Below are 13,013 nucleotides of genomic sequence, written 5' to 3' on the forward strand. Positions count from 1 at the left end.
GTGGTACTTCATTGAAAAGCTACAAAGATTTGTATAACGTTTACAAAACATAAAAGCTACTAAAAAGAAGGAGATAATAATATAAAATAGGATCTATTTTACTGGCTAGTCATCGGGGGACCAAGTCCCATGGAAAGCACATTACTAGGTAAAATAAAATATTGTATTATCACCTTTATACAAAAACATCAGCACAGTAGAATCGGTGGCCAAAAATTCATATTCCCCACCCTGCAGAACTCCACGATGCTCCCATTATTATCAACCCTAAAAAATTATATCACCAAGAGCTAAGCACCTCCCATTAATATCGAAATGTCAGACTACGTTCCTTTCCAAATCCAATTTGAAATCATCAAAAGACTTCCTGTAAAATCATTACTTAAATTCAGATCCGTCTCACAACCATGGAAATCTTTGATCGACAGCTCGGAGTTTATTGCTGAATACAACGTCAGCCAGACTCAACCGCAGCGTCTATCTGTATGGTACAATGATCCATGGTCTGCTAAGGATAGATTTGTTTCGTTTGTGGATGATGACACTTTCACCCTACACGAGTTCACTTCGACTGTTCCTAAACTAATTAAGAATTTACAATCTGTTGTCGGTAGCTCTCATGGACTGCTGTGTTTGTACAGTTATTATAAAGATCCAGGTCGATCCACCAACGATGAAACAGTGAAGGGGGTTGTTCTTTGGAATCCTTCGATTAGAAAATCAGTTTATATAACTACGCATGTGTCTTCACAGTGGTGTGAAGAACAAAGTACTGTTCTTGGTTTTGGGGTTTCTCCTGCCACTAATGACCCTACAGTTGTGAAGTTTAAACGTGTTACGTATGCGGATCCAAGAACTAAGGATCACATGCACTGGGTAGTTGAGGTTTTTACGTTAAGCGCTGGATGTTGGAGAATTCCATCTAGCAAACCCCCTAATGGAACGATTACACTTACATGGGAGCAAGTGGTTATAGATAAGTTTATTTATCGGTTTTGTTTTGATGGGATTCCGAGTCTCCGAAATAATCTAATTATGTCATATGATATGACTACCGAAGAATTTAGAATGGTAAACTTACCAGACTGTTTAGCACACCAGCGATGTGTTAATTTGTCCATTTCTAAGGTATGGGAGTCTCTAGCTGTGCTTGAATATAGTAGAAACATCAACAAACAAGTTTGTGTTGTATGGATGATGGATCGTGTTGTCCCTAATTTGTTTACAAAGCTATTCACCATTAAAACACCAAATATATGGGATTTTCGCCCTAATATTACACTCGGGTTTACAAAGAGTGGTAAACCTATATTGGGACTGAAAGGTCGTGATGAAGAACCTGCTGCACTTGTTGTCTATGAACCCCGGTCAGAACACATCAAAGAAATTGGGATTTATGGAAGATATGGTTTATTCTTTGTTGGCTCGTACGTGGAAACCCTACTTTTGCATGAGCAAGTGAATTATAGTGTTTATTCTTATAATAACTAAGGATATCAACAACCTCTAATTTATTAAGACTCGTTGACATACCATTGGGCATTCGCTCGGATAATATCAAATCCTATTGAACTTCGAATGCAGAGCATGCATTCTTGAAGGATGTACATTTTCATTTATCATAATAATTCTCAGTGTCAAAGGTTCTAGACGGATATCAAGCTTTTGGCCCATTTAATTTTATGCTGATTTTGTAAAATCATTGGAACATTATTAAATGAAAAAACATAATATAGTGATGTGCTCTATTATTAGTGATATGCACATGGTCCTCAATTTAGGTAATTAAATCTTATTAGAATTCTTTGTTGCTTTCAGTTTTTGCATGAGGCCCAAAGTTAAGCTTTTTAAAGATAAAAATGTAGGTGATATCCGTAGGTATACGGCTTTACCTATGGAATTGTGACGGAAAATGTGTCGTAGCATAATCGTCCATGGGTAAATGTTAGCAACGGAATTGCGACAGATTACCTACGGAATACCGACGACACTTTTCCGTAGATAATTTACCGACGGAATAACCACGAAGAGATATAGCGACGGATTTCCTACGGATTATTGACGACTCAAACTTTTCTACGGAATACCTACGGAAAGAAATAGCGACGGATCTCCTACATAATTGCGACTCAAATGTATATATACGTATGTATATGAATCTGTGTATGTGTGAATGTGTGTCTAAGAATGTATGTGTGAATGTATGTTTCTATGGGTATATATTAATTTATGTTTCTATGGGCATATATGAATGTATATGTCAATGTGTATGTGTATGTATGTATACATACATATGTTACTGTGATTGTAATTTTAAAGTGTGCAATGTGTAACCGATCAAAATGAGTACGCCCCTATAAACATCTAGGTATCAGGTACGAGTTGGGAAAACTATAGATAATCATTTATAATAGAGGTGTGAAAAAAACGAAGCCAAAAAAATAACGTCCGGTGCCTGAAATGTCGAAAATAAAAAAAAAATCCGTAGGAAATTACCGACGGGATAGCGACGGACAGCCCCTTCCGTAGGTAATCTGTAGTAAATTTCCTACGGATTACCTACAAAAGGGGCTGTCCGTCGCTATTCCGTCGGTAATTTCCTACGGATTACTTACGGATTTCTTTTATTTTCGACATTTCGGGCACCGGATGTTGTTTTTTTTGCTTCGTTTTTTTCATATCTCTATTATACATGATTATATATACTATCACCAAATTAGAAGTAAGTTAAAATAAAAACAGTAAATAGTGTGAGAACGTAAAAACACTACGTTTATGTTGTTATTCTGTAATAAATGTTGTATATGTTTAGTGTTGAACTACTTCTCGATTGAATAGTAACGTTTGATTATTCATATATTCATTAGAATGTTATTATTCTATTATAAATTTATGTATGTGTATTTTTTAGTAAATTCTAATCGTAATTTAACCTATGACTATTCGTTTATTCATTGTCGACGAATAACATAAAGTTGTGGATACAAAATTCATTGCAGAATAATATCATAAATAGTGTTTTTACGTTCTCACACTATTTCCTGTTTTTATTTGAACTATCCCCCACCAAATTATACCTAATATATATGTGTGTATAACCACGTGCACCTTTAGATCCGTTACTCCTTTCGCACAATTACTCCTTTCACATACATTCACACGTACACACATATGTACATATAAATACATACACATACACAATTACACAAACATTCACATATAACCATAGACACATACATTCATAGAGGTTGGTCAATGTGTTTATGTATGAATATATGTGTATGTATGTATATGTGTGTATATGAATCTATTCATATGTGTGAATGTGTGTTTAAGAATGTATGTGTGAATGTATGTTTCTATGGGTATATATGAATTTATGTTTCTGTGGGCATATATGAATGGATATGTTAATGTGTATGTGTGTGTATGTTAATGTGATTGTAATTTTAAAGTGTGAAATGTGTAACATATCAAAATGAGGATGCTACTATAAACATCTAGGTATCAGGTATAAGTTAGGAAAAGTATAGATAATCATTTATAATAGAGATGTGACCGATTTGTGACAGAAATTAAACAAATTGGTCTTTTTGTCAGTTCCTTAGTTATTCCGTCGGTATTTACTGACGGATTTCCGACGGATTTATCTTCCGTCGGTATTCTGTCACAATATTGTCAGTAATTTAAGGCATCGTTTTCCGTCGGAATTCCGTAGGTATTCCGTCGGTATTTTCCGACAGAATATTTCCGTAGGAAAATTTCGTAGGTATTTATAATTTTTCTAGTAGTGTGATGAGATGCTTGGCTTCATTATATTTCTTGTGGTCGTCTTCAACCATTCGCTTATGTGGAAAAGATTGAGAAAAACTTTATGTATGTAATTCAAGAACTCTTTTTACGGGCGAAAGGTTAGCTATGATAAAATAATGATAAATATGATAACCTCATTCTTCTCAAAGGCAAGATAGCATGAGTTGTAGGGCCAAAACGGGTGGTTCGTGTTTTGATTTTCAGAATTTGGAATGTTCAAAATCGAGCAACCTTCTCGATTGTTAGAGAAAGGCATTAAAACATGAAGAGAGAAAGAGAGATTCTAGTGCAGAAAATGTAAACTTTTTATTTATCTCACGATCAACAAGTGAACATGGTACAGATACAATACATACATATTTATACTAGACCTGATGCCAGTTAGTGATGGTTACTAACCAAACAATACAACCCCTTTATGAACCATTGAACCCTTTCGGAAGACACGTATTTAAGATACCCATTAATGGCACCCCCATCAAGGGAACAATTCCATTTTATAATGGTCAGTCTATCACAATATTACATAATACCACCTGAAGTCTAGCTTATTTTCAACATGCCCCCTAAGCTAGACTTGTACAATCACCAAATCACACTCTTCAATCAACCTGAAACCTTCAAACCTAAAACATAAAGATCTTTTCAACTTTGTCAATCACAATCTCAAACACTATTTTATTTCGGGATCAATCAAAAACTTCATCTTGTTCTTGAATGTTTACATCAACAAAGAAGATGGTAATAGGGGTTGTTCTTCAATTCACTAAAAACAAAACAAACTATAACATCCAAAATTTAAAACCAAAAATTTCATTTTTAATTATTAAATAAAACCATGGTTATCAAAACCTCTCGTCAAAACATAAGTCAAATATCTAAACATCACAATCATATTTATCAAACTGAATATCCGTAAGAAAACATCAAAGTAAACATCCCAGGCTAAAACATCATGATGTGTGCAATGCAGTCATCCTGAACTTTTCCCTTTGCTACCGGAAGTACCTGAAACCAAAACTGAAAACTGTAAGCACGAAACTTAGTGAATTTCCTCCAAACTACCACATACGATACACATAACATGCAACTAGGAATTACAGACCCCGCCCACCCTAAAAGAGATATGGTCCCCGCCTACACTCAGCTAACAAGGAGATACGGGCCCCAACCACACTCGGCTAATAGTGAGATATGCCCCCCCGCCTATACTCAACTAACTAAGAAACATATACAAGTATCACACATACAACAAGTATAAGCAACGTACCAATCCATTACATATCCATACTCAAGTAATGCTAAGATACGGGCCCTGCCCACACTTAGCTACTAATCAGCACACATAATATACACGGGCCGACATTGGTGCCTATGACCCGTTTAATCCAGGAGGAAACTCACCTCACAAAGCTGAAGTCTGGCTGCTAGCTGACAGATTCCCGAATTGCTGATCCTTTGACTCCCCGAGCTATGAATCAATAGATAAAATTAATCAAGTTCGGGATCCTCATAATTTAACCCTAAGTCCTCACTGTGTTAAAAGACCATACTACCCCTCACATACTCTTGTCCCAAAATGGACTCTACTCATGGCTTAAAAGGGATAATTACTCCCACAAGGCCCAATGTATGGCCCAATTTCCAATTGGGCCTAATTCTTTCTTATGGCCCTTAGCCTATTGCCCTAAAATATTTATTCAGCCCATTAGGCCAAATTCCAGGTGGTCCACCTCGGCACAAGCCCTTATTCCATGGAAGTGGCCCAAACCGACTCCCAACAATGAAAAGCCCACTCTGACTGAGTACGCAAGGCGTGCTCATCTGTATGCTAAGCATATATGCTGCATGGCATGTATGATGCGCCTACGAGATTGTACGCTCAACGTACTCCTTTGTTAAGCCATAATCTCAAAAAAAAAAGCTTAACCCCTTAAGACCTAAAGCTCCAAACACATATTTGAGTCCATTAAGGCGTCTTAACCTATAAAGTCGATTACTTGGTGGCTTGCAAACCACCAAACGGGTCCAAACTTGGTATATGACAGTCCACTTCTATGTAAATTGCCAAAACTCATGCATAAACTCTTCAAGACCTTCAAGGTGCCAACTTTCTAACTTAGGGACTCAAATAGAACCAAGGGTGGCAACGCTAAGCCTATGAATCGGTTTTGAGCAATAAAGCTTCATCCTTGGGACCAAAAAGGTCTACAAACTCAGCATAAAAGATATAAGAACTCATGGCTCAAGTTCAAAACTTTATACATTGAAAATATCTAAAATAAAGCAACAATCCCAAATCTATAACTTCTCCTTTGTACCACTACATTGCTTTGACCTTTACTTCCTTGGAGAATGGATCCGAAAACATCAAAATGCTCTCAAGAGGCCTTACAAGAACAAGACCACATAAAATATGGATTAGGGTTTTGTTGGAGTAGCTTAAGGGTGAGAGGGAAGCTGGACTTTAGGGAATAATGTTCTTTATATAGGGATCAAACCCTAAACTTAGGGTTTTCGGGACTGCACACGTACGCTGTGCGTTCGTGCATGGCATGCACAATCAACTTTCATCAGTACGTTGTGCTTATAGAGGGTGGTACACCCAACGTACGACACCCCTTAAGCCCACTTTGCAAGGATCTAATGGATCCAAGCCAAATTTTAATTAGACTTTGTCCTCGAAGTCCGTCTCCTCAAACAACTCAGGATAATGCTCCCTCATTTCCTCCTCGGGCTCCCATGTCCATTCCAAACCCTTGCGGTGCATCAACTTCACCTTCACCAACTGTACAACCTTGTTCCTCAAGGTTTTTGTGTTCTGATCGATAATCGCTGTCGGTTGCTCAACATAGTTCATGCATTCGTCCACCTGAATATCCTCTAAAGGCACGACTGTGGAATCATCCACTAAGAACTTCCGTAGCTGCGAGACATGAAAAGTACTGTGGATCTAACTAAGCTTGGCTGGATGATCCAATCGATACGAAACCCGGCCAACCCAAGCCAAAACCCTGAACAGAACGATGTACCTGGGACCCAGCTTGCTTCGCTTCCTAAATCGGATGAAAACCTTCCATGGTGACACCTTCATGAGAACCATGTCGCCCACATGAAACTCCAAGTCTGACCAGCACTTGTTGGCATAGCTTTTCTGTCGACTCTGAGCATTCTGGAGCCTGCTTCGAATCTGTTGGATCTTCTCAGTGGTCTTGAGTACCACCTCAGTACTCCCCATGAGTCTCTAATTGACCTCGCCCCAACAGATTGGGGTCCTACATTTCCTCCCAGAGCATCTTGAAGGGAGGTCAATCTATGCTAGCGTGGTACTGTGGTCATACGAAAATTCTGATAACGGAAGATACGTATCCCAACTCGCAGGGGAATAAGGACTAAGTCCATGGAATACTGCTCATCGAACAACTATAGTGTACATCCCTAGTGAACCATTGCAGCCCGAACGGTCCTATCATCCACAATCTCTACATCAAGGGGGACAGTCCAACTCCCCCGGAGCTCAAACAAATTTCTTGCTAAGAGCGAGCGATACAAAAGATTGGTTAGCCCCCGAATCGAATAATACGAGTGCAGATATGTCATTCACTATGAATGATCCCATAATGAAGCACATAAACATAAGCCACAAATCAATATAAATAAAGAGATAAGGAGAAGATACATACCCATCACAACAACGGGAGCTACACGTGCCTCCTCTGCAGTCAGCTGGAGGGCTCTACTCTTCGCCACCGGGGGCTCTGTCCGGCACTGATGGCCATTGGTAATCCTTAATGTAGCAAGAGCACCACCTGTCCTGCTGCTACTAAACTCGAGAACTAGGACCTCTTTGTGGCCCCTCTGATTGCAATGGAATCAAAGCAGATTATATACTATGGTGGTGGTGGTGGTAGTACAATCCCTGCTAATGTGACCAGTTCAGACGCACTTAAAGCAGCCCGAACTACCTGCCCTGCACGTCCCCTCGTGCGCCCTACCACACTTGCCGCAGCGGCCTCGGCCCTGCTGGCCCTTCCCTCGGGAATCCACCTTGGGCTTCTTTCCTGAACCCTCCACACCAGACGCCACATCTAGCTTCCTCTTCCTCTTCCTCTCCATCTCTAAATCAATCTCTCTCCCCCGACCCTCACTATCATATCCTCTAGTGTCTTGTAGCTGGATCGGCTCACAAACTGCCGAATGTCGCTCCTCAACATCTCATGGTATGGGGTCTTTTTCATCTCCTCATTTGCCACATACTGCGGAACAAGAAAGGCCCTCTCCCTGAAATCGAGGAGTTTTTCCTTCTATAGGGTCGGGGCATTTCGATCCAACTCGTCGAGTTCCTCTTTGGACTCGACGAGTTCTTCAGTCTGTTAAGCGATCTTAATGGATCAAGCTCTTATTATTCAGATCTAAACTTCATACTTCCCATATACACTGAAAATGCCATTTTAAGGGTATAGTTTCCAACTTTACCCGTTTATACCCTCACTTAACGAGTTTAGCTGAAACCCTAACACTTTAGGAACTAGATCTTGATCGTAAAGCCATCAATACTATAAACCGAGGCATATAAATTGAGAACTGGACCCTAGACACTACATAAATACGTAAAGCTTCCACCTTTCTCTCCATGCATGGCCTTTTGGAGCTTAAAAGGCCAAAATGACATCCAATAGCATGCATTGGGCTTCAATGGCCATAAAGTTTGCACCTTTATGCCATGAAATCCCTCCATAGTTCCAGATCTGGAAGTATACTCACTTGGGACATCCATTTCCCAAGGATCAAGGTATTTGGACCAAAAACCCAATAAAAGTGATAGAGAATAGATCCAAGAAATCATTAAGCAAGTTTGACACTTGCTTACCATAAAATTTTGAGAATGAATTGAAGTTGCTGATCTAATATCTCCTTCCTGAGTCTTCAAGCTTCTTCTTCTTCCACAAGCTTGACACACACAAGATTTCTCTCAAAAATGACTCACAAGCTTGCACAATGCATTAGGGTTTCGAGATCTAGAGTTTGCGACTTGGAGGCTGGAAATGAGGCTAGCATGTAGGGATTAGGATGCTTAAATAGGGTCCAAACCCTAAAATTGGGGTTTCACCCCTTCCAACCTACTCGTCGAGTTGAGGCTCTCAACTCGTCGAGTAGGTTACTTAAAAACTTGCGTCTCTTCTGATCTCATCTTGACGAGTTTGGGGCTCCCAACTCGTCGAGTTACTCTACAAAAATGAAAAAAAATATATATAATTTAAATGCGTAAAAGGAACCAGGCATTTCAATTGTCCCCTACATGTCATAGACTTCGTCCTCGAAGTCTACTTCGCCGGGAAAAAACTTCGAGTAGTTCTCTCTCATCTCCACCTCGGGCTCCCAATTCCACTTCGAGGCCTTGAGGTGCTGCCACTACACCTTCACCAGCTTGACCCTCTTGCTCCTCATCTCCTTCGTCTTCTTGTCGAGAATAGCTAATAGTCTCTCGATATAGTTCAGGCTATCGTCGACTTGAATATCCTCTAAAGACACAATTGTAGAGTCATCCACTAAGGACTTCCGTAGTTAGGATACATGAAAAGTGTTATGGACCTGGATGAGATCTGATGGAAGATCCAAATGGTAGGCAAACCGGCCCACCCGAGCCAAAACCCTGAACATACCGAGGTGACACCTTCAGGAGGACCATGTCGCCCACCTGTAACTCCAAGTCTAAATGGTGTTTGTCGACATAGCTTTTCTGCCGACTCTGAGTAGTCTGGAGCCTACTCCAGACCTGCTGGATCCTCTCAGTGGTCTTGAGTTCTACCTCAGTACTCCCCATGAATCTCTAACCGACCTCACCCCAACAGTATGGGGTCCTACACTTCCTCCCGTAGAGTATCTCGAAGGGAGGTCGGTCTATGTTGGCTTGGTAACTATTGTTATACGAAAATGCCGTTAACGAAAGATACGTATCCCAACTGCCACCGAAATTCAAAACATATGCGCATAACATGTACTCGAGAATGTTAATCATCCTCTCACTCTACCCATACGTCTGAGGGTGGAAAACGGTGCTGAGGTGGAGATGAGTACGCATCTCGTCATCGAACCGGTTCTAGAATTTGGAAGTCAAACAAACATCTTGGTCTGACACCACCGAAATGGGCACTCCATGTCGTGCCACCATCTCGTGAACATAGTTCTCGGCTAGCTTCTCAGTCGATATGATCTCTAGGATCGGGATGAAATGAGAACTCTTGGTCAAACGATCCACGATGACCCATATCGAATCTATTCCACATGCGGTCCTGGGAAGCTTGGTGATAAAATCCATGGTGATATCTTCCCATTTCCACAAATGAATATCCAACAGCTGCATCTTGTTCTGAGGTCGCTGGTGCTCGTCCTTGACCTTCCTGCAAGTCAAGCACTGCTCCACATACCATGCTACGCCTCGCTTCATGCAGGGCCACCAGTATACAAGGCGAATATCCCAATACATCTTTGTCGCCCCGGGATGGATGGAGAACCTCGACTTATGGGCCTCATCCATCAGAACCTGTCATACTCTACCCTAATACAGAACCCAAACCCTCCCATGAAGGGTCAACAACCCATGACTATCATAATCAAATGAGGCCACCTGGCCTATGATCCCCACACTTCCGACGCTCCTCCTTCATATCCTAGACCTGCGCCTCTCGGATCTGCTCCAACAATAGAGTAATCATTGTCATCCTTAGACATATGTCTTGAATCGGAGCCACCACTGTCTTGTGGCTAAGTGCATCGGCCACCACATTGACCTTGCCCGAGTGGTAAAAGATCTTACAATCGTAATCCTTCACCACATCCAACCACTGACGCTGCCTCATGTTCAGATTCGGCTGATCCATGAGGTACCTCAAACTCTTGTGGTCCGTGTAAATGGTACAATAGACCCCATAGAGGTAATGCTGCCAAATCTTGAGGGCGAAAACTACAACCCCTAGCTCTAAATCGTGTGTCGTGTAGTTCGCTTTGTGAGGCTTTATGTGCCTCAAAGCGTATGATATCACGTTACCCTGCTGCATCGACATTACACCCATACCCATGTTAGAGGCATCACAATAAACCACGAAGTCGTCGACGCCCTTTGGCAAAGTCAGAATCGGTTCCTTACATAACTACTGTCTAAGAGTCTCAAAGGCTTCCTACTGCTCAGACCTCCAGTGGAATGACACTGACTTCCTGCTCAGACGGGTTAGAGGAACAATGATCTTCGAGAAATCCTGTATGAATCTACGATAGTAACCCGCTAGACCCAGCAGACTCTGAATCTTAGATGGAGACCTCAGAACCTCCCACTGCATCATGACCTCTATCTTGGTCAGATCGACCAAAAGACCCTTCTGGTTGAGAAGGTGCCCTCAAGATTGCACCTCGCACAACCAGAACTCACACTTGGAGAACTTTGTGAAAAGTCTCTCCATCCTTAGTGTCTCCAGCATCTCCCTTAGGTGCTCCTCATGCTGCTCTTGAGTATTTGAATAAACCAAGATGTCATCAATGAAGACCGCCACAAACCTGTCCAGCATCGGTCTGCACATGCGGTTCATGAGATACATGAATGCGGCAGGAGCATTGGTGATCCCAAACGGCATCACCACGAACTCATACTGACAATAGCGAGTCCGAAAGGATGTCTTTGGCACGTCGTCATCCCTGACTCGCATCTGGTGATAACCCAATCGCAAATCAATCTTGGAGAACCAAGATGTTAGGTCAAGAATATGGTTTATACTTTGCTTTTCTAGGAAAATATACTTTTATGTAATATTGTATGTGTTTGCGGTTTGTGTGTACGGCCGCACACCCTGTGTACGGCCGTACACAGGGTGTGCGGCTGTACACATGTGTATGGCTGGAGGTCCATATAAATAGAGGAGTGCATGTGGGAGCGTACGCCGGAGAAAAAGAAGGCTAGAAGGAAGAGAAATCTAGAGAGAAGAAGTGTGTGTGTGAGAGAATCTATTGTAAGGAACATAATTCATATCATTAATACATCATAGATTCATCTTTTTCTTCTTCTCATTCTCTTCTATTTTGATCTGACATCATCCAATTGATTGGGATTCTGCACCATCAATTGGATCTGATTGATACACAAACAATTTTGGGGACTTACAATTGGTATCAGAGCTTGGTTGTATCAATCAATTTTGTCAGATATGGAGCTTATTTGATCTTATTCTGAAAAGAGAATAGCGTTTTTGGATAGATCTCGCAAAAATAAGGGGGGTTACTTCTTTGCATTTTTCATAAAAACAAGTTTTTGATCGAGTTTTAGAGCAAAAAAGGTGAAAAACGTCGTTTTTTTTGCGAATTTGTTGAAGGTGTGCGGCCCGGTTGAAGGAGTGCTGCTGGTTGAAGGTGTGCGGCTCAGCAGCCTCGGTGTGCGGCTCAGTGTGTGCGGTCTGGACGTGTGCGGTCCAGCTGCTTCGCCTTGGTCTCGCATCTGGTTCACGGCTCAGCAGCATCGGTCTCGGCTTCGCGGCTTCGTCCTCGCTTCGCAGCTCTAGTCCTCGCTTCGCAGCTCACCTCGCACAGCAGCTTCGCATAAAAAAAGGATACGCGTTTGAAGGTGCCGAGGATCGAACACGGGACCTCTAGTTCAGCAACCCACCGCCTTACTAACTCGTCTAGGAGGCTTCTTGTGTCCTATATCCGAAATTTGAAATATAAATCCTCCTTTTCGCATATAATTTCGCAAATTGATATTTTCAACCCCAAAAATTCAAAATTTTATTTTTAAAATCCTTTTTAAACCAAAAGTTTTAGTTTTTAAATGTTAACTTTTATTTTTGACCTTTGACTTTAAATTTTGACATTCTCATTTGACTTTTAGTTTTTCAAATTTGGCTTTTCGGTTTGACTTTTAAGTTTGACTTTTTAAGTTTGACTTTTGCGTTTGACTTTTTAAATTTGAGTTTTAAGGTTGACTTTCTCGGTTTTTAAGTCAAAGGGCAATTAAAAAAATATAAAAAAAAAATTAAAAGTTAAAAAAATTAAAAAATAATAAAATAAAAAATAAATAAATAAATGAGTTCCACATCAATTCCGATAAATGAAGTTTCATGTACTCCATCTTGTAAAGCTACGATTATATTTCTTCGCGAACAAATTGATTTATTAAAAAGAGAAAATGAGGAACTCAAATACGAAGGCTATACTCT

The 13,013-nt window shown here is 40.7% G+C and overlaps 1 protein-coding gene across 1 annotated transcript; it reads left to right on the forward strand.

Moving 5' to 3' along the window:
- Positions 1-315: 315 nt before the first annotated feature.
- Positions 316-1,491, forward strand: LOC111888732 (F-box protein At1g30790). The gene has a single exon (XM_023884847.1). The coding sequence runs from the start codon at positions 316-318 to the stop codon at positions 1,489-1,491; it is 1,176 nt and encodes a 391-aa protein (XP_023740615.1).
- The last annotated feature ends 11,522 nt before the right edge of the window (positions 1,492-13,013 follow it).

The sequence above is a fragment of the Lactuca sativa genome, chromosome 2 (genome assembly GCF_002870075.4).
Source record: "Lactuca sativa cultivar Salinas chromosome 2, Lsat_Salinas_v11, whole genome shotgun sequence".
Lineage (NCBI taxonomy): Eukaryota > Viridiplantae > Streptophyta > Magnoliopsida > Asterales > Asteraceae > Lactuca > Lactuca sativa.

Excerpts from the sequence above, each read along its gene's own strand:
- LOC111888732 (XM_023884847.1), top strand. The coding sequence starts at position 316 with ATGTCAGACTACGTTCCTTTCCAAATCCAATTTGAAATCATCAAAAGA.